The sequence below is a fragment of the Piliocolobus tephrosceles genome, chromosome 1 (assembly GCF_002776525.5).
Source record: "Piliocolobus tephrosceles isolate RC106 chromosome 1, ASM277652v3, whole genome shotgun sequence".
Taxonomy (NCBI): domain Eukaryota; kingdom Metazoa; phylum Chordata; class Mammalia; order Primates; family Cercopithecidae; genus Piliocolobus; species Piliocolobus tephrosceles.
In genome coordinates, this window is record NC_045434.1 from 100,428,077 (window position 1) to 100,447,068 (window position 18,992).

Consider the following 18,992-nt stretch of genomic DNA (forward strand, 5'->3'; position numbering starts at 1 on the left):
GCCTAGGCCTTCCAAAGTGCTGGGATTATAGGTGTGAGCCACTGCACCCAGCCTAGAGTTTGCATTTTTAAGGGGGCTCTTTGCTCTTTGGATCTGACCCTAGAAGTCTTTGATATCTTTCTTGTTTTCTGAAAGAATAAGGTATTTCAAGCTCATTTTGAACATGCACTGTGCCCGACATGGAATCAACCATTTCTTCAAGAAATCTTGATTCCTTTTAGTAGAAAATGGTATTTAGAGAACACAAACTGGGCAGTAGGGATGTTCATTGCTAATAGGTTGTCATTGTTTCTTGAGTTTTTTGGTGGAAGAAAGCAATTCAATATGTATATTTAAAAAGAAAAAGATTGTGAGTTTACATTGTTACTTCCAATTGAAATTAAACATAAGATTTTTATTTAAATTTGATTTTATACTTTCATCTCTATTATTTATGCTAAATATCATGTTTCCTAACAATGTTAACAGCATTTTCTTCATCCTATTATTCAAAAAGCCATACCAATATTATTACTAGCAACATAACTATTGAGCATTAAGATTTCTTAGCAATTCTCTTTTCTTTGTCCTGAGAATATATCCTACTAAGAATGTACAGTCAAAGCACTGTGTTCTAAGGTCAGTTGGGTAACAGTGGTATAATTCTTTTCTGTATATAGTTATATCACCAATGTGGTACACAGTTAGGGCAACAGTGGGATAATTTTTTTCTGTATGTAGTTGTGTCACCAATGTGATATACAGTTAGGTTCATTGTATTCCATTTGTTTCAACTTTTAGGGATTCATTTTAAACTGTGAACACTACTTTTGATTGGACAGTAACAGCAGCAAATAGTGATTTAACTTACTGGAGCCAGAAACTGCCAAATCTTGAAAAGTTAAAAGGTGTTTAGAATATTGTTCACACTATTAAATTTTAGATGGGGAGACGAAAGACACACAATGCTAAAAAAAAGAAAAAAAAAGAAAGAAATGTCCAAAGCAATATGAATAATAAATGGTCAGAAGGAGACAGGCACTAGAGTGTGTTTGTCATAGACAGCATCAAAGAAATGAGATTTGTACTGGGCCTGGAAGAAAAGTCCAGGTGTAAAATAACACAAGAGAGAGGAAGAGACTAATTTAAAGATAAACCACACTTTGGGAGGCCAAGGCAGGAGGATTGCTTGTTATCAAGAGTCTGAGACTAGTCTGGGTAACATGGCGAAACCCTGTCTCTTTAAAAAACAAAAAAATTAGCTGGGTGTGGTGGTACATGCCTGTAGTCCCAGCTACTTGGGAGGCTGAGGTGAGAGGATCACCTGAGTCCCAGAGGCAGAGCTTGCAGTGGGTCGAGATTGCACCACTGCACTCCAGCCTGGGTGACAGAGTGAGACCCTTTTAAAAAAAAAAAAAAAAGATAAACCAGAAGAACCCATCCTTTCAGATTTGATTTTTAAGGGAGAAAAAAAAAAATTCAAGATGGTTTGCTTATTAAGATGTACTGATAAGAAAATACAGCATATTTTTAGGAAAACAGGTTTGATGTTTAAATGCCTTCTGTGCTAATGATTTAATCTAACAGTAAGTTGATTGATTGTTTTGAGTTGATTGATTGTTTTATCTGAATACTGAGAGTAGAAATCAAGACACTCAAAGTCAGTTCCACTTACACTGTAAGTGTTAACTGGGGGACAAATAGCTTACTACCCATCCTCAGGGATTCTCCTGGCATAGTAATCGGTACACTTATTACAGCTAATTATAGCTATGAACCATGGTTTTTGACTCCTGGGGTCTCTTGAGCTTTAAATCCAATGCATAATAATATTAGTTTTCACTGGAGCCTGACGACCGAACTCATAAAGCACATGCAGAGGCCAGATACCTCCTTATTTATATAATAATGTTAAGAAGAAGAAAAATTAGGATAGTTGGAAGAAGTGTCTCTTAGAAAGGAAATACATATTCTAATTCTTGACCCCCTTGATTAGACAAATCAGAGGGAAAAATTCAGGCAAAGCTGCCAACATCAATCTGGCAAATACACTTTTGTGGTTTAGTCTCAGAAGCTGCAAAATCACAGTAGAGGACCCTCCAATGTCAGTAAATATCTATAAAGATGAAGCCTTAATTCATAAATTGAAAGCCTAGACCGATGAGGCATAGTGAAGACTCTTTTATAAACAATCTAATTTCCTTGAAGGAAAAAGCATCTTAACACTATGCCTATCCCTTGCCCATTTACCCGCTATATTCCGTCTATATTTTCGCTGAATTTGGGTCCTGCTTCTTATGCTTTATAATAATGCATGGTCACAGCCCGTTGAATCGCTGTTTCTTAAACTTTTTTGTACCATAGCATCTAGTATGTAATATGTGAAACAAAAATTTTACAAAGGAAAACTTGCTCTTACTATTTAGATAAATGGTGATATTTTTATTCGATGTATTTATGATTTTATCTTTTTAAAAGACTGATGGCAACTCACTAAATTGATTTCATAATGTGCTAGGTCACAATATGCCTTCAGAGAAAACACTAGCTATCTGTCTTCTCCCTGGCTCTGACTCACCCTTGTTTTATAACAGATGCTGCAATGTACAACAACTCTGGAGCCCTGCCCACCTCTTCTATGGCACCCACAACCTATGGTATGTGTGATTCCTAATCATACAAATTAAGTTGAAGGGACTTCCTGGAGGATGAAGAAGGGTAGAGAGTTGCAAAGCTTTGGCTGTGTGGGAGGCTTTACACCAGTTGACTTTGGATGAAGAGTAGCCCTGGAAAGGTAGGACTGTCTACCTCCAAGTTATGGATCCAAATATACTCTCTTCACTACTGATTCATGTGCTTCTTCAGCTGAGGCAGAGTCTGGAGTTGTCCCAGTTTCTCCATGAAAGTTTGGAAATTTGGGGTCAGAAACAGGGAAAGGGACATTCCTAGTTCAGACCCATAGTGGGTATTTCTAAGAAGGGGTGGAAATCTAAGAAACAAAATGTTGATCTCTCTAATTGGAGATAAATATGCCATGTATACCTTGCTTTAGACAGTCATTGGTGACACTAGCCAGCTATGTGGGAAACATGTGTGATTGAATGTATCCAAAGAGGACTTTCAGCTCCCTTGGCATGTCTCAAAGAATGCAGAGTGAAACTGGTTCCTCAACTGTTTTTCATGAAGTGTGATTAAGGGACCGTAGACTCAGGCCATAATAATACAGAGACAAAATTTGGGGAAGAATAGAAAAACTCATCATTATTCTGTCTGACACACGGGGAGAGGGAGAATATTGTCTTATGGAAGAGGGAAGTAGGATATGTGAACAAAGTAATAAAACAGGACGGGCATGGTGACTCACACCAGTAATCCCAGCACTTTGGGAGGCAGAGGTAGGTGGATCACAAAGTCAGGAGTTCGAGACCAGCCTGGCCAACATGGAGAAACCCCATCTCTACTAAAGATACAAAAATTAGCCGGGCATAGTGGCACATGCCTGTAATCCCAGCTACTCAGGAGGCTGAGGCAGGAGAATTGCTTGAACCTGGGAGGGAGAGGTTGCAGTGAGCTGACATCATGCCATTGCACTCCATCCTGAGGGACAGAAAAAGACTGTTTCAGGACAAAAAGAAAAGTAATAAAACTTTAGCAAGAAAAAAAAAAAAAACCTGTAGCAAGAGCAAGAATAAGCAGAAGTATTAAGGTGGCATCTTCCATAATTATCTTCAAGGAACAGGGAGGGTCTACTTCCATGTTTCCAGTCCAGTCCCTCATACTTTTATTTGACCTGTGAGATGATTGTATTCTCTGCCTTCTCTCCCTGGTCACAGATCCAATGCTTAAAATTGATGACAGCAACACCCGGATCTTGATTGGCTGCTTGGTGGCCATCATCTTTATCCTCCTGGCCATCATTGTCATCATCCTCTGGAGGCAGTTCTGGCAGAAAATGCTGGAGAAGGTAAGGAGGTGCAGAATGGGCATGATACAAGAAACTACTCCTTTCTTTCTTAAGCCACTGTTGCCCCAGGAGTAAAAGGCACATTGCAAACATTTATTAATGGTTGGAGTTAATTGAGGCTACCAAGAAACATAGGAATGAAGCCAGAAAAGAATTAGCTAAGTCTGTTTTCTCATTTTTAGAGTGGAGATGTTGGAACCTCCCTAACCTTCCTCGGAAATGCAGAAAACTCTTCTTAATACATTGAATCTCAACTCAGGCATTTTCCTTGAAGATTCTGATTCACTGGATTTTGGGTGGATTCCAGGCATCCATACTTAAAAAAAAAAAATTAACAAGTGTTTCTGATGCATATTCAAGTTTAAGAATTACTGTCCTAATGCCAAGCTGAAATTTCTGATAATGCTGTTGAAGTTCCTTCTCATCTTTTTCACTTTGCTTGTCTGTTTGGTGTGTGTGTGTGTAGAAAAACATCCAGCTTCATTAATGTTCAAGTCAAGTTTCTCACTACTCTATTTCTACTTTTGTTCACTTGAAGGTTATGATTATGTATCCCTCTGAGTCCCTCTTCAGACTCTGTCTAAGCCAAATGATCTGAATAACTTTTTACATTGTCTAACACTTTACAGGAAGCAGACTTTTTCCTCATGCATAATTTTATATACACCTCATTAAGTAATAACTCTTAGGTATTGTTATATTTAACTATTTTTCTGATGAGAAAATGTGATGTGCTTAAGGTCATACAACTGGTGTCCAGTCTTCCATGCTTTTTCCAGTTGTTAATATTGAAATGCATTGATTTCTTTCTACATTCATTTCATCAAAGATGGAATATCTATGACTTGTCTTGCTTTCTTGGACCAAATAGCAACTCACTGCTGCTTAGTGTCTGATTCTTTTGGGGCCTGCTGATGATTAAGTATTTCTACATTTGGCCATGGTCACCTCTCCTGGTCAATGAGTTCCTCTCATTAGACATGGACTAGGAGAGGCCACAGAAACTCTGAGCTGCGGGGCTTTGAACTGCCTCCTGAGGGCAGGGAACAGGAAGAAGGAGAAATCCTGATTGATTTCTGTGTTTGGGGGTGGGATCTCAGAGGAGACCAATGCCTGTATGGGACCTCTATTCCAGAGGAGAGGAAAGGGCACCATGAGAATGGGCTTGAGTCTCCAGAGCGTTCTAGATGTAGGATGGGAGAAAAATGGCTCAAATCAGGGGTAAGGAGGAGCAATCCTGATGCGTAGCCTGCAATTCCTTCTGACCTGTGCCACCCTCAGGTTCCTGAGTTGGTTGATGTTTGTTTTAAGGTTTTTAGGCAGGAATATTTCATGGAAGAGGTCTCCTTGCTTCCCACAAGTATGTCTACCAGTCTGAAAACACTTAAAGCTTTCAATTCACAAATAGCCACAGAAGACTGAAAGACAAAATCCACAGAGGCTCACTCACTGTCATGAGGTGTGTCAAGGCATGAATGAGGCAAATATCAAAACTTTTCCTCCTTTAGAATGCTGGAACACACTAGTGTTTAATGAGGTATTCCAGAGTGAGGGTGGTGGTGAACTGAAGATTCATTGAACTGCTTGAAGAGGATATTAACCTTCTTAAATAGTCTGTTAGGACCACATTTTAGCCAAGGGAGGAGGGTCTGTGTTCTCTACTCTATGAGCTCTTTTTCTCTTTATGTGAGCCACAATTTACCACACTTCTCTGAGTCTTTATTCTGAGGCCTGTTGGAATATCTTCATGGGCTAAGAGAGAAATGTTGGAATCTCCAGGTAAAAGGTAGAGCAAACATTTTGCCCTTGAATATTTAACTTGGTCCTCTGAGAAATTCTACCCCTGTACACCCTGAGTAAGATGACTCAAGGTGCTCTGGAATGACACCCAGGATTTCTTCCTGGGAACAAAATTTCATGTGGAAAATCATTGAGTACACACATACATTCTAAGAACATTACTTAACATAGCTGTAGACTGTAGCATTGTTTGTAGGATACTTTTGATGGTGTCCTCAACATTCCCTCTTTGAGAGATTCAACCCACATATATTGGGTACCTACTTTGTTCTGAGCTTCATGCTTAGTACTGGGAATATTACTGCAAAAAAAGACCTTTCAGTCTAGTGGAAAAGTGCACATCTAAGTTTTGCCATTGAGCACCCAAGCTGTGTTTGTTGGAATGGAGCATTTTACATGCTTAAACTCAAATAGTCACATACATGCAAATGTTGGCATTTTTCTTTTGATGCAGCAGGCAGGTTATATTAGATAAGATACCACAGAAGTAGTTGCTTTGTTGTTCTCCCTCCCTTATTAGGTGTAAGTCACATTGTTACCTCTGGACACCTAGGGCTTTCCTGTTCCATGTTGTAGCCATTTTATTTTTGGTTAGTGAAAATATGGATCAGTGGTGGGTATTATCCTAATGTAGGGTGTCAGAATGATCAATTAGAACTATTGATTCATCATGTTATAGCACATTTATTAAGTTAATAAAAAATTTATGTCTATTCCAAAACCAAGCAGTTAAAGGGTAAGCCAGCAAAACCCATCATTTAATAAAACATAGAAAACTCTATAAGATTGAGATATTTGGCTACCGATAGGTTCTTATAGCATCATGGAGATAATCCTTTTTTTTTAAGTGTTTCAGAAAGCACATCATAGAAATTAGAAGATCAAATTCTACCTTGAAGAAATGAAGGATTATTCTAAGTTTCTACAACACAGGCATTTGTGGACCCAGACTGCATCCCTAGCATGTCCAGTGTCACTGGGGTTAAACAGTAGTAAAGAGTTATTTCATTTGCATGGAAGAGCTGAGTTTAAAAAGGGGAGGAATTGACCATCTCTTTTGTGCCAGCATGTCTTTCTCCTTGTTATTCTCTTCCAGGCTTCTCGGAGGATGCTGGATGATGAAATGACAGTCAGCCTTTCCCTGCCAAGTGATTCTAGCATGTTCAACAATAACCGCTCCTCATCACCTAGTGAACAAGAGTCCAACTCGACTTACGATCGCATCTTCCCCCTTCGCCCTGACTACCAGGAGCCATCCAGACTGATACGAAAACTCCCAGAATTTGCTCCAGGGGAGGAGGAGTCAGGTGAGGATGATGTGGTGGGCAGGGAGTCGAGGGAGAAACCTCGACAAGCCTCAGGTAGGAATGATACACCTGCTCCCAGTTAACTGTATCTATTTTTCGTCTCTACTAACCTCCTGAGAAGTCCACATTCACTTTCTAGATTTGGTCTGCAGCTGCTCCTGGCCCAATTTGAGCACCTCTCCCTTGCTACTGAATATAAGATGTGTGGAGGGACCCACATACCAGAAAATAAAGAAAAAAAAATAAAACATGTGAATTAGGTGTTAACACCACAAAAACCTAAACAGTCCAACCAGTCTAACCTCATTTCACATGTCAGGAAAGTGAAAAAGCCCAGATAGAGTACTCATCCAACACCAAATTTCATGAGTGGGTAAAGGCAGGACTAGATTTTCACCTGGAGAAATAAATAAATGAAGCTAAAGACATTCCAAAATTCCCAGTGGTGTAGCCATTTAAATCACTAAAATAAGTAACTACTTGAGTTATCTGTTTTTTGGTAATTTCTCTTTGGTAAACATTTATTAGGGTAATATGAGATTTTATTATGAGAATGAAATATTTCTCGCCTTTTCTCAATAAAAACATTGAAATAAAACAGGTAAAATAGTAAGTAGTGTCAGTTCATTCAAACTTCAATGTCTTTTAAAAAATGATGCAGAGTCATATCAGAAGGGAAGCTGGAGTCACCTCTTTAGCTCAGAGCAACTTTTCTATAAGGTCATCAACCTGAGGCACCCAAGCCAGTAGAAAACACCTTGTGGTGTTGAGGAGAGAGGAGCTAGGCCTGAGCTGAATGTAGAAGCAGACAGGACTAAATTCAAGAGCATAAGATTTTACAGGAAGGAGCCTGAAGGGGTCTTTTCAAAGGATAAAAGGAAACTTGCATCTATTTTATTATTCAATGGACAGAAGACATGAAAGAGCATGCTAAATTCAAGTAATTTCACAGAGGCAGCAAGAACTAAGGATATAAATTGATTTATTTCTTAAGGTGAATGGAAGTAATTTACCTATTTCCTAAGTTTAAAACATTCCCCACCACATATTTTAATGTTTTTTTTTTAAGTTAGAATATGTCTTAAACTAGATCATATGTCTTTAATCTGAAATTTTTTTATACCTAAGATCAGTTTTTAAGTCAAAAACAGTGTCTTAAAATTAAGGAAATACGTTATTAAACCTTCAACCTTTAATATTCCCCCCCTGATATACCGTGAGCCTTCCTATAGCTTCACCACACAATTCCACAAGTTTAGCCACAGAATTTGTAAATGATCATGTATTATGAGGAGAAGAATGAGAAATAAAATTGTGTTCTACATTCTGAAGGCCACAATAAAATCTCTAGAGGAAGCAAAACCATTTTCCAAGTAAGAATGTCATGAAGCAGGTTAGGCTTTCACAGGGGCATGTTTTAGCCCTCCTCTCAGAGTTCCTTCCTGAAGGGATCTCCAAAGATGCTCCATGGAATGAGGCTCGTTGCCCTTGTTTTCCCAGGCTGCAGCGGTGTTGTGAAGTCAGTCCAGCCCAGTGGCCCTGAGGGGGTGCCCCACTATGCAGAGGCTGACATAGTGAACCTCCAGGGAGTGACAGGAGGCAACACATACTCAGTGCCTGCCGTCACCATGGACCTGCTCTCAGGAAAAGATGTGGCTGTGGAGGAGTTCCCCAGGAAACTCTTAACTTTCAAAGAGAAGCTGGGAGAAGGACAGTTTGGGGAGGTGAGTTGATTCTTTGAGTGGGGACTCCAGTCCCTTAGAGCTGGAAGGAAGTGGTTGGATAAAAATGGTCAGTAGAACAAACAGTCCCTTCCAGAGGTGGATTCACAACAGAGTGTCTCTTCCACTTGTCTCTCCTTGCATTGTCCTCTGGATTTTAGTATTGGGTCAACCTCATCTTTGTCAAATAGCTGTGGAGTTCCTGGGACTTCTGATTTCTATACAGGAGTTTTTATGGCAGGCAAGTCACTAGACTTCAGATATCTTGAAACACATTCAATATTTTCAAAAATGTTTACAATAGATTATGCAGGGTGGGATCCACAAGATGTGATCATCTTTTATGAACTGTCCAGGAACATTCTGCTTCTCAATAGCCACTTTGTTTTTTTCCCCTTTAATGAGAGTTATATGTAAAATGGTCAAAAACAACCACGCCCCTGCCTTTAGTCCCAGAATCAGCCACTAGGGAATGAATCACCAACCAAGATAAGGAGGAGTACTCTTTTCATTTGCCCTCAGAGTGATGCATGCATTATTAAACTTTTCACTCTTGCATCAGTCACATGAACCTTCTGGGAGCTCAAAGCAATGTTTTGAATTGTAATAGGAACCCTTCGCCACCATCTAAACTCCAAATAAAACACTTGGTTTCCTAAGATGTGTTATTGGTTTTCAGTGTGGATCTCATGTTCTCTCCTTGGATAAGTATGGTGTTGCAAGAGGTGGAGGGGCCCATGTTATCTGTTCATGGTGTGACATGTACTCATTCTGTCCCCTGGGTTGAAAACCCGTATCTGTTATACTGTTACACAGGAGTTGCTTATAATGCTAAACCCTATACTAAGGAAACTGCCTTATGTTTTACATGATCCAGTGACTCATGAATCAAAGTTCAAGCATTTGTAATAAAAGACATTTTATATTGGGCTATGCTGTAATATAATATTGTTACTGATTCATTCATTCACTTAATATTCCAATCAATGTGTATTTCTAAGGCAGGAAAGTAGCATATTAACTGGGTACTTTACCATTGTTTTTAATCTTATCAGTTATTTGAATCATAGATATGTTACACATATCTTCTTATTGGTCTTTTGATCATTTTGCCTGAGTTGTAAGAGTTAGTTTATCTCCAGGAAATGCCCAGCAAGAGTACTGAGACATCTTCAGGAGAAATGATGATGCTGAGACTAGATGACTTTTGTCTAGGTTCATCTCTGTGAAGTGGAGGGAATGGAAAAATTCAAAGACAAAGATTTTGCCCTAGATGTCAGTGCCAACCAGCCTGTCCTGGTGGCTGTGAAAATGCTCCGAGCAGATGCCAACAAGAATGCCAGGTCTGTGGTCTACATTTTGAATTTTCCTTTATGTATTTCATCTTTAGGACCAGGAACACTCCTGGATACTTCTGAGCAATTTTTTCTTTTGAGATGGGGAGGTCAGTGAGCTGCCTCCCATTTCCACTGTTGTCCTTTTTCTTACTCTGATGGGGTCAGCAGTCCTCATCTCTTTCTCCACCTCTCTCAAACACAAAGGTACATTTTCTATTGTACTTGCCACATATTTACTTCCTAACCCCCTGTGCACAAGCACTGCACTTCCCAACATATACAACTGTCTAGATGTGTACTTCTTTGGTCTTTACATGCAGACATACTCCTGCATGTCATTACCTCCTCTTGACAAAGTCTTCACAATCACACATGACTTTCTTGCTAAGCCTCTTCCAGTCTCCTTTTTTTCACATTTCTATTTATTTTCTCATCCCTTTTTTCTCTTTTATGCTCCTTTTCTTCTATCTCCAGCACCCTTAAAATGAGAAGCTACCTCTATTTGGAAAATTATCTATGAACCTCAAAGCAAAAGGATCCACGGTTCTCTAGCAGTTTTCCAAACTGGCTAATAATCTCTTGGATCTTTTTCTACATAAATTGCAGTTTCCAGCCACACTCCATTGTCTGACAGCCTTTCCATTACAATAATGGTGAGTTTATCCTCACCCAGAGAGACAAGCTGGTTGAAAGCTGGTTGTATGTGTCCCAGAGAAATCTCCATACCTGGATGACCTATACATTTTTCCTATTCATGTTGTCTTGATTTGTCTCACTGATATTCATAGTGAAAAAAAGTTTATTATTCTTATTTTCCAAATTATCATAAATTCCAAGAATAGTGATAGACTTCATTAAAAGACTTGCAATGGACAGGATGTAAGATAAAGAAGAGAGAAAGGTGAGGAAATGAAACTGGAGGCTTTAGAAATTTAACTGATAATTTCAAACTTTAAGATACTGTTAAGAATAAAAAGTGACATTCTCTGGGTCTCATAGAGAGATTAAGTATTTCTTATATTAATCTTAGCACACGACTGGAGAAAGTGGCATGAGGGGAAAAACCACAGGACATAGGATATGACAAAGCCTTTCTCCACTGTTCCGATTGGTGAAGTTTGCCATTCCTCCACCTGTGTCCTTAGCAATGATGGACGGCCATGACTGTGAACCCTCCCAAGCCATGGAAACCCCTGCTTTGAGACGGAAGGGGGAATGAAAGGGGGGAGGTGTTGCATCAGGACTGCATTGATTCCAGTGGTTTATATTGACATAGTATGACTTCCAGTCCAGGATTCCTAGAAAACTCTTGGAGGGCTTATAACTCATCTGCTCCAATATTTTTGGGAATGTGGGCTAGAGGCCTCACTAACAAAATCTTGCTACTTTATGACCCAAGGATGTCTGCCGCCATGTACTCAAACAATTATGAGTCTTGGTCAAATGAATACTTCTTTTGACATGACTACCACCACAGCCTTTAAAGAGCTCTGTTTTGGACAGGCTACTAAATACATGTTGCAACTGACTGACGGTTCATACTGCATTAAGAAAAGTCAGTATGAGAAAATAGAGAGTAATCAGATAAGCCAAAGTATGGTTGTTCACATCATACAAAGTTTCTTCACTTTAGTAATACAGTGACTCCATGGCTTAAAAAAAAAAAAAAAAAAAAAAAGGTAAATATCCTCGTGCACTTAAGATACGATTTTCAGTGAAACATTTTACTTTGTAGAGTGTTTTTTAGCAGCCTATTTTTGATTCAGCAAATATTAATCGCTTTCTGTGTAGCAGGGATTTTGTTAGATGTGAGGGATAGAAATGTGAATAGGTCATAGATCTCATTCTCAAAAACATTACAATTGAATAAGGGTCCATGATATTTCAGGAGGAATAGAATGAGACAGATCCAGGTGTCAATTTCTCTGTCCTCTCAAAAGTTATCCAAAGTGAAACAAGATTTGGTATAATGTCTAGGAATAGACCTTGGTGTGCATTCTTCTCCCTCTTGATTCTGACTCTGGCAAATTTTGAGTTTATCTATGTCTGTATCCTCCCAAGGAATGATTTTCTTAAGGAGATAAAGATCATGTCTCGGCTCAAGGACCCAAACATCATCCATCTATTAGCTGTGTGTATCACTGATGACCCTCTCTGCATGATCACTGAATACATGGAGAATGGAGATCTCAATCAGTTTCTTTCTCGCCATGAGCCCCCTAATTCTTCCTCCAGCAAAGTACCCACTGTCAGGTAAACAAGCCAGGTCTTCTGTCTTCTCCCTGTGGTGATGAGAACAACCTGGGATCTGAAAGTAGGGAGCAGTGAGCCTTAAAGTGTATCACTGTTCTGGGATGGTGGAGGAAGTTAGTGTGCAGGGAATAATGGAGCAGCTGCCCTTTAGGGGAATGCAAGGGATTCATCAAGAGTAGAAAAAGAATGTTGAGCTTTCAACCCTAGCTTGTTGATACAAATTTTAGAAAGTGTACCTTTCACCTCTTCCTGTTTCCATAGGCTACCTTCTGTCTTCTTGTCTATTCCCTCAGTTACACCAATCTGAAGTTTATGGCTACCCAGATTGCCTCTGGCATGAAGTACCTTTCCTCTCTTAATTTCGTTCACCGAGATCTGGCCACACGAAATTGCTTAGTGGGTAAGAACTACACAATCAAGATAGCTGACTTTGGAATGAGCAGGAACCTGTACAGTGGTGACTATTACCGGATCCAGGGCCGGGCAGTGCTCCCTATCCGCTGGATGTCTTGGGAAAGTATCTTGCTGGTGAGTTCTCAGCATTTTAAAGCCCTGTCTAACAACTGGCTTGTGGGCTGGCATGCATGACACGTGGAGACAAACCTGAGACAGCAGAAGGCAAACTCAATAGACTAATATTTTCTCTGATTTGAAATTATTTTCTTTGTGTACTGTTATTATTTAATGCTTGCCTATTTCTGCTAAAAAATTAACACACTTATAAAAATTTAGGGAGACAAGTTAAAAAGTATAAGAAATTTATTATCTTTGTTTCTCTTTATTATTTCTACCTAGTGATTGTTCTTAAAGTATTAACAACCTTATCATTTAAAGAAATGTTACCTATACAAAATATTTTCTTCCCCATTAGTTTCATAAGCATGTTTCTCATAATTATATAGACTAATTCCTATAATTGTATTTCAGTACTTTTCAAGATGTTCTTTTAAGTTCATCATTCTTTGCTTTTTAATTTTTATTCGATTCTTGATATTCCATACCATAAGTGAGTAATCTTTTCCAAATATCTCTCTTAGAGGTATATTTTCTGTCCATGCATACCTGAGACTTTTTATTGTTGATTTTACAACCACTCAGCTGATTTATAGACTCATTAGACTATACACTTTTACTTCCTACAATGCCATGTACATGTTATTTTACCTTTTTTCTTGTGTAACATTGCACAGAAAAGTCTGAGACCAATTTGGTTTTGTTTATTTGTGATTAATCTGCTTATTTCCTGCTGATATTCTTATAGGATTTGTAAATTAATTTTGAAATAAAAAATGTATAGTTATTCCCTTCCACTCACCAAGATAACCACTATCAATGCTTTGGTGTATTTTCTTTGAGGACTTTTTTCTATACATATATTGTTTCTATGCATGCAATTTTTTTCTATGCATGCATTTATATATGTATGTACATACATGTAATTTATATTACATAATTGGGATGACACTATGCCACACAATTCTCTATTTTTAACTTAACATTTTAATATCTGCATAATATTCCATTGTGTAGATATATCCTATAACTTAATAATGCCTCTATAATTTGATATTTAAGTACTTTCCAATTTCCTGCTATTATGAATGATACTGTGATGTACACCAGTTTACATAAATCCTTATAAAGATCTTTTTCACCTATGTATGTGAATTGCTATATTTTACCCATTTCTAATAGGATAGTTAGGCATTACTCTCCCTAAAGGTATTATGTGGTGTTGAAAACAATATATTAGACTGACATTCAGAGGACCTTGGTTCAAATCCAGTTTTTCCACTACTAATGGCCTTATTAACCAGGAGAATCTGGGAAACCACTCCTGTTTCATTTTTCTGATCTAAAAAATAAGGATAACTGGCATGGTGGTGTGTACCTGTACTCCCAGCTACTCAGGAGGCTGAGACAGGAGGATGAAAATCTAGGCTGCTCTGCGCTATACCTATTGGGTGTCCTCACCCAGTTTGGCATTAATATGGTCACCCCTAGGAGCAATGGACCGCCAGGTTGCCTAAAGAGGGATGAGCCAGCCCAGATCAGAAACAGAGGAGGTCAAAACTCCCGTATTCATCAGTAGTGAGATCAACCATGTGCCTGGCCATTGAACTCCAGGCTGGGCAACATAATGAGACACCATTTCTCAAAGAAAAAGAAATTTAAAAATAAATAATATCATCCACTTCACAATGTTGTTGTCTGTACTGAGTAGAAAATGTGAGTAGCCAATGCATGCTATTTACACCTGAATCTCATTGCTGTCACTTGTTAAAGTCTATCTTTCAATACTGTAATGATAACTGAACTGGTAAATGAGAGTCCTGGATTCACTGCAGGCACTTAAACTAGAGTCCTCTATCTCTAACATAAAAACCATTGACTTCCCATTCAGATTTTGCCTTTCTCAGGAGCATTTTCCCAAGGCTACCCTAGAGTTGAAAGGTTGACCTAACGCTCAGTTGCAGAGTCAGATAGCTTATGGCTGCATTTTTTTCAGCTCTTGGATCACAAAGAAGCAAAACCAAGGTGAGATCATGAGAATGAGAGAATGGTCTGTTTCTAAATACTCCATGCACATCTTGGCATTTTCAGAATTCCTTGCCTGTGGTAGGGGAAGGGGTATAGCTCCAGATTATGAAATTAAAACGGGTATTGTTGTGCACAGGTTATTCTGATTTCCCATTCTTTTCTTTACTTAAATAGGGCAAGTTCACTACAGCAAGTGATGTGTGGGCCTTTGGGGTTACTTTGTGGGAGACTTTCACCTTTTGCCAGGAACAGCCCTATTCCCAGCTATCAGATGAACAGGTTATTGAGAATACTGGAGAGTTCTTCCGAGACCAAGGGAGGCAGGTAAGAACTGTTGTGGATGAATGGATGTGGACCTGTGTACCTTGAAGGATGGAGAATGGAAAGTCCTGACTTAGCAGGAGTGGGCTGAGATGGAAGACAGACTATGTGGATGACAGTCTTTGTCACTAACTATCCAAATGATGTGAAAGACCAGTATTGCTCTCAAATCAGGAGGCATTAATTTAGAAGTTGACACCACCTCAGAAAATAATAACAGAAACATCTATCTACTCTGAGGCAGATAATCATTCCCACTTTGCAAATGAGGAAATGCGGATAATATAAACTTTTGAGACTCATCTATGTTGCTGATGAGTAACAAATACTGGGTTCAAACTCACATCACATCTCTTCTGCTTTAAACTCCAGGTAGCCTTCTCTATGTGCAGTGGAGGTTATAGGATTCCTGTTTCATAGGTTGTGGTAAGAATGTTCACAGCTCTTTGCAAACTTCAGAGATAAGGGGTGTTGCTGTTGCTGTTGTTAAAATGTAAGCCTCAAGGCAGGAAGAGGTCAGGATTCACATGAGGCATAGAGAAGGGTATAAGCAGAGAACAAAGTTAGAGGGAAGAATAAGTTAGTAGCCCAGTGGAATGGTGAATGGATGAAAAAGGGTGTCAGAGAACAGTTAACCACAGTGCGCCCTGATTTCAAAGGTCTGGTCTGTTGGGTTGTGACATTACATAGATGTGTTCTGACCCATCTCAAAAATTGGACATCACTGAATTTAATTAAGATCAATTAGACATTCCTCCTATTCAAACACAATGCCTTGTTTGTCTGAAAAGAGGGAAGTTCTATATGACCTGAAAGCTTCCTGCTTCATCTACTGCTTTTCTTCATGAAGGATGAAATGCCATTTGAAATAATAAAAAATAAATAATTGGCCTGCAGGCTAGACTGCATTTCTGTATGTATTTTCTCAAGACGTTATTAAACTATTAATACAAAAGGGGTCTGATGTCTCTGTGAGATAACTCTTTCTTCCAAATGTCCCTTGCAATCCAATCTAAACCTTAGCTGTGGCTTCAATCGGAGATGGTAAAGGCACCCCCCATCAGTAGCAGCCACCTGATGCTTAAAACTCATCTCTCCTTTCCAATATGCAGCCAACAGAAGCAAGCAAGTGGTTTGGGAGGCTGGACTGCATAGTCAGAAATCTTTTTGGTGAAAGCAGGCGTGGTTGAAATAAAAGAACCAAAGTGGTTAAGGAACAGGATGAAAAAGTCACAAGCACAAAAAAGCATAAATATTTTAGAAGTCAAGTTGTTTTAGAGTCTTCATCTGACCCCCTCAACTAAATCCACCAAGTCTTAAAGCATGTATGTGACTTACTGTATGTACTACAAGTTGTTGATGTTTCATGGGGCTTATGACCTAGAGAACATCCCAATAAAGGTTTTGGGTTTTTCCCAAAAAACAAAACAAAACAAAAAAAAGAAAGACCAGTATCCTCCCCAGGCATCCATACATTCTGCTTTATCTATGTGTCAACTCATTGACTCTTGGAGGGCATAAAGGGTCATGTCAGGTTTCTCCCCAACTCAAAGGTAGCAGGAAATACAGTCCTGTCTCTCATGTTTTATCTATTTCTTGATCTAGATCATGTGGTTTTTCTTCTGGGTCAATAAATATAAGTGTAAAAGGGATGTATTAGCATTCATTAAAATATAGCTTAGTATAAGAATTGGGGTTGGTTTTGACTATCTAGCAATGTTTCTAGACTTGGATGTCTGAAAATGGGCAGATATATCCTGAACTTGTTGCTCTTGGAAGGCATCTCTTGGACAATCCAAGAGTATTGTGACATCTCAAGACTCAGGGAAAGATAGTTTCCCAAGCTCCCCAGGAGTCTCAATTCCTAGCCAAGATACTGCAAACTTTTTTTGGGTGACTTAGATTAAAAATTCCTGTGAGATATGGAATTTAAAGCTTGCCAGTCACTACAGCACTGTACCTCCCCAAAGGGGCCTGGCAACAGCGTACCCTTGGATTATGGCATCTTTACCAGGAAAAGGATAATAGCTGGGGAAGGATCTTGCAGACAATAAAAAGTGGATCTTCTGTGGCTTGATTAGATCCAAGCAAGTCAAAGATAGATAAGGGATTGACAAGAGATAATACATTATGCATATTAAAAATAAGAGCGGGGTCTCAGATTTTAATTGTCTCTTTATACTCTGTAAATATTTTGGCAGCAGGGAGTCTAAACTAGCTATCTTGGTGATGAGGCAATTTGCCTTCTTGCCACAGTAAAGGGCAAATTTACTCCAAGTACGTGAGGTAAGTGAGTGGGCCAAAGAAAAATGTTGTTTTCTGCCTCTGCCATGATTGGCTCAGCCAAGATGAACTTCAATATGGGTTGGTCATAAATGGAAGATTTGGTCTCTTTTTGGTTGTTTCATCTTTTGCATGAAGGTAGGGACCACATAATGGCCCATCAAAAATTTCTGCTCCAGAGAACTCCAGAAGACAAGGGAATAGCTTAGAAAAGGGCTGATATGATTCAGAACTTTCATGAGTAGGAAAAATGGACACCACACCCATTTCCGTTATCAAGTTCAAGAAAGTGGGTGGGGGGCAAATCAAACCATGATGCAAATATACTTCCCTTTCCTCCTTCTTTGTAATATTCTCTCTCTCTCTCTCTTTTGTTTTCCTTTATTTTTTTCCCAAAGACTTACCTCCCTCAACCAACTATTTGCCCTGACTCTGTGTATAAGCTGATGCTTAGCTGCTGGAGAAGAGATACGAAGAATCGTCCCTCATTCCAAGAAATCCACCTTCTGCTCCTTCAACAAGGCGATGAGTGATGCTGTCAGTGCCTGGCCATGTTCCTACGGCTCAGGTCCTCTCTACAAGACCTACCACTCACCCACGCTTATGCCACTCCATCTGGACATTTAATGAACCTGAGAGACAGAGGCTTGTTTGCTTTGCTGTCTGTTCCTGGTCACCCCCACTCCCTACTCCTGACTCATATATACTTTTTGTTTTTTTTTTTTTTTTTTTTTTACATTAAAAAACAAAAAAAAAAAAAAAAAGCCTAGGGCAGATACAATCTAGTAAAAGAAAATCTTACTTGATATACCAAAATGTTGGATAACAAAGGCTAGAAAATTCAGATAATTTATAAAGGTTAACTATGCTTGTGCTTATAAATGTGCAGATTCTACAATATTTTTCCATGTCACGCTAAAAGAATCTTCAGAAAGAAAAACTTGAAGAATACTAATGTCTTGGGAAACATGAGATTAAATTTAGGGAAAGCACTTGATAGATGTGGAGAATCTGGGGACTCAGAATTCAGCAACTAATCACAGGTAGTTTTCTAATTTGGCCTCTGGACATGTCTCACTGTTTGTATTTCTCTCTCCTGTCAAAGTGAATGATATATTCTTGAAAACCCCCAATTTCTTGAAATGGGTGTTCCACTCATTCATGGACAGGGGTCAGGGTTGAAGTTCATATATGAAACAACTGGTGATATAGATAGGAAAGAATGTTTGCTGCAAGAGTGTATGAAGGGGGATTGTCATTTACAGAAAAAAAGTACCTCATGGATGGAAGGATTCATGAATAGATAATGGACATAGGAAAGGAGGTCAATGGAGGACACATAACAGACATGGTATCCACCATTTATTTGTGATTTTGTAAGAGGGTTGTTTTCTTTGTCTTGTTCAGATATTTTCATGTGTGTGTTTTAGTGAGAATCTGAGTTTTTAATCAGTGAAGGCTGATGTTTTGATATCTTGATGGTAGA

General features: G+C 38.9%; 1 protein-coding gene across 2 annotated transcripts in view; it reads left to right on the forward strand.

Annotated features, from left to right (window-relative positions):
* The window catches only part of DDR2 (discoidin domain receptor tyrosine kinase 2), a 158,600-nt gene extending 140,347 nt beyond the window's left edge, over window positions 1-18,253 (forward strand). For both annotated transcript variants that reach the window (XM_023190360.2, XM_023190361.2), the window contains 9 exons: window positions 2,574-2,636; window positions 3,813-3,943; window positions 6,840-7,050; window positions 8,551-8,774; window positions 9,987-10,114; window positions 12,170-12,361; window positions 12,655-12,889; window positions 15,077-15,226; window positions 17,905-18,253. In XM_023190360.2, coding sequence (XP_023046128.1) covers window positions 2,574-2,636; window positions 3,813-3,943; window positions 6,840-7,050; window positions 8,551-8,774; window positions 9,987-10,114; window positions 12,170-12,361; window positions 12,655-12,889; window positions 15,077-15,226; window positions 17,905-18,039 — 1,469 coding nt within the window. In that variant the 3' untranslated portion in view covers window positions 18,040-18,253. The remainder of the gene's footprint in view (window positions 1-2,573; window positions 2,637-3,812; window positions 3,944-6,839; window positions 7,051-8,550; window positions 8,775-9,986; window positions 10,115-12,169; window positions 12,362-12,654; window positions 12,890-15,076; window positions 15,227-17,904) is intronic.
* Window positions 18,254-18,992: the final 739 nt, after the last annotated feature.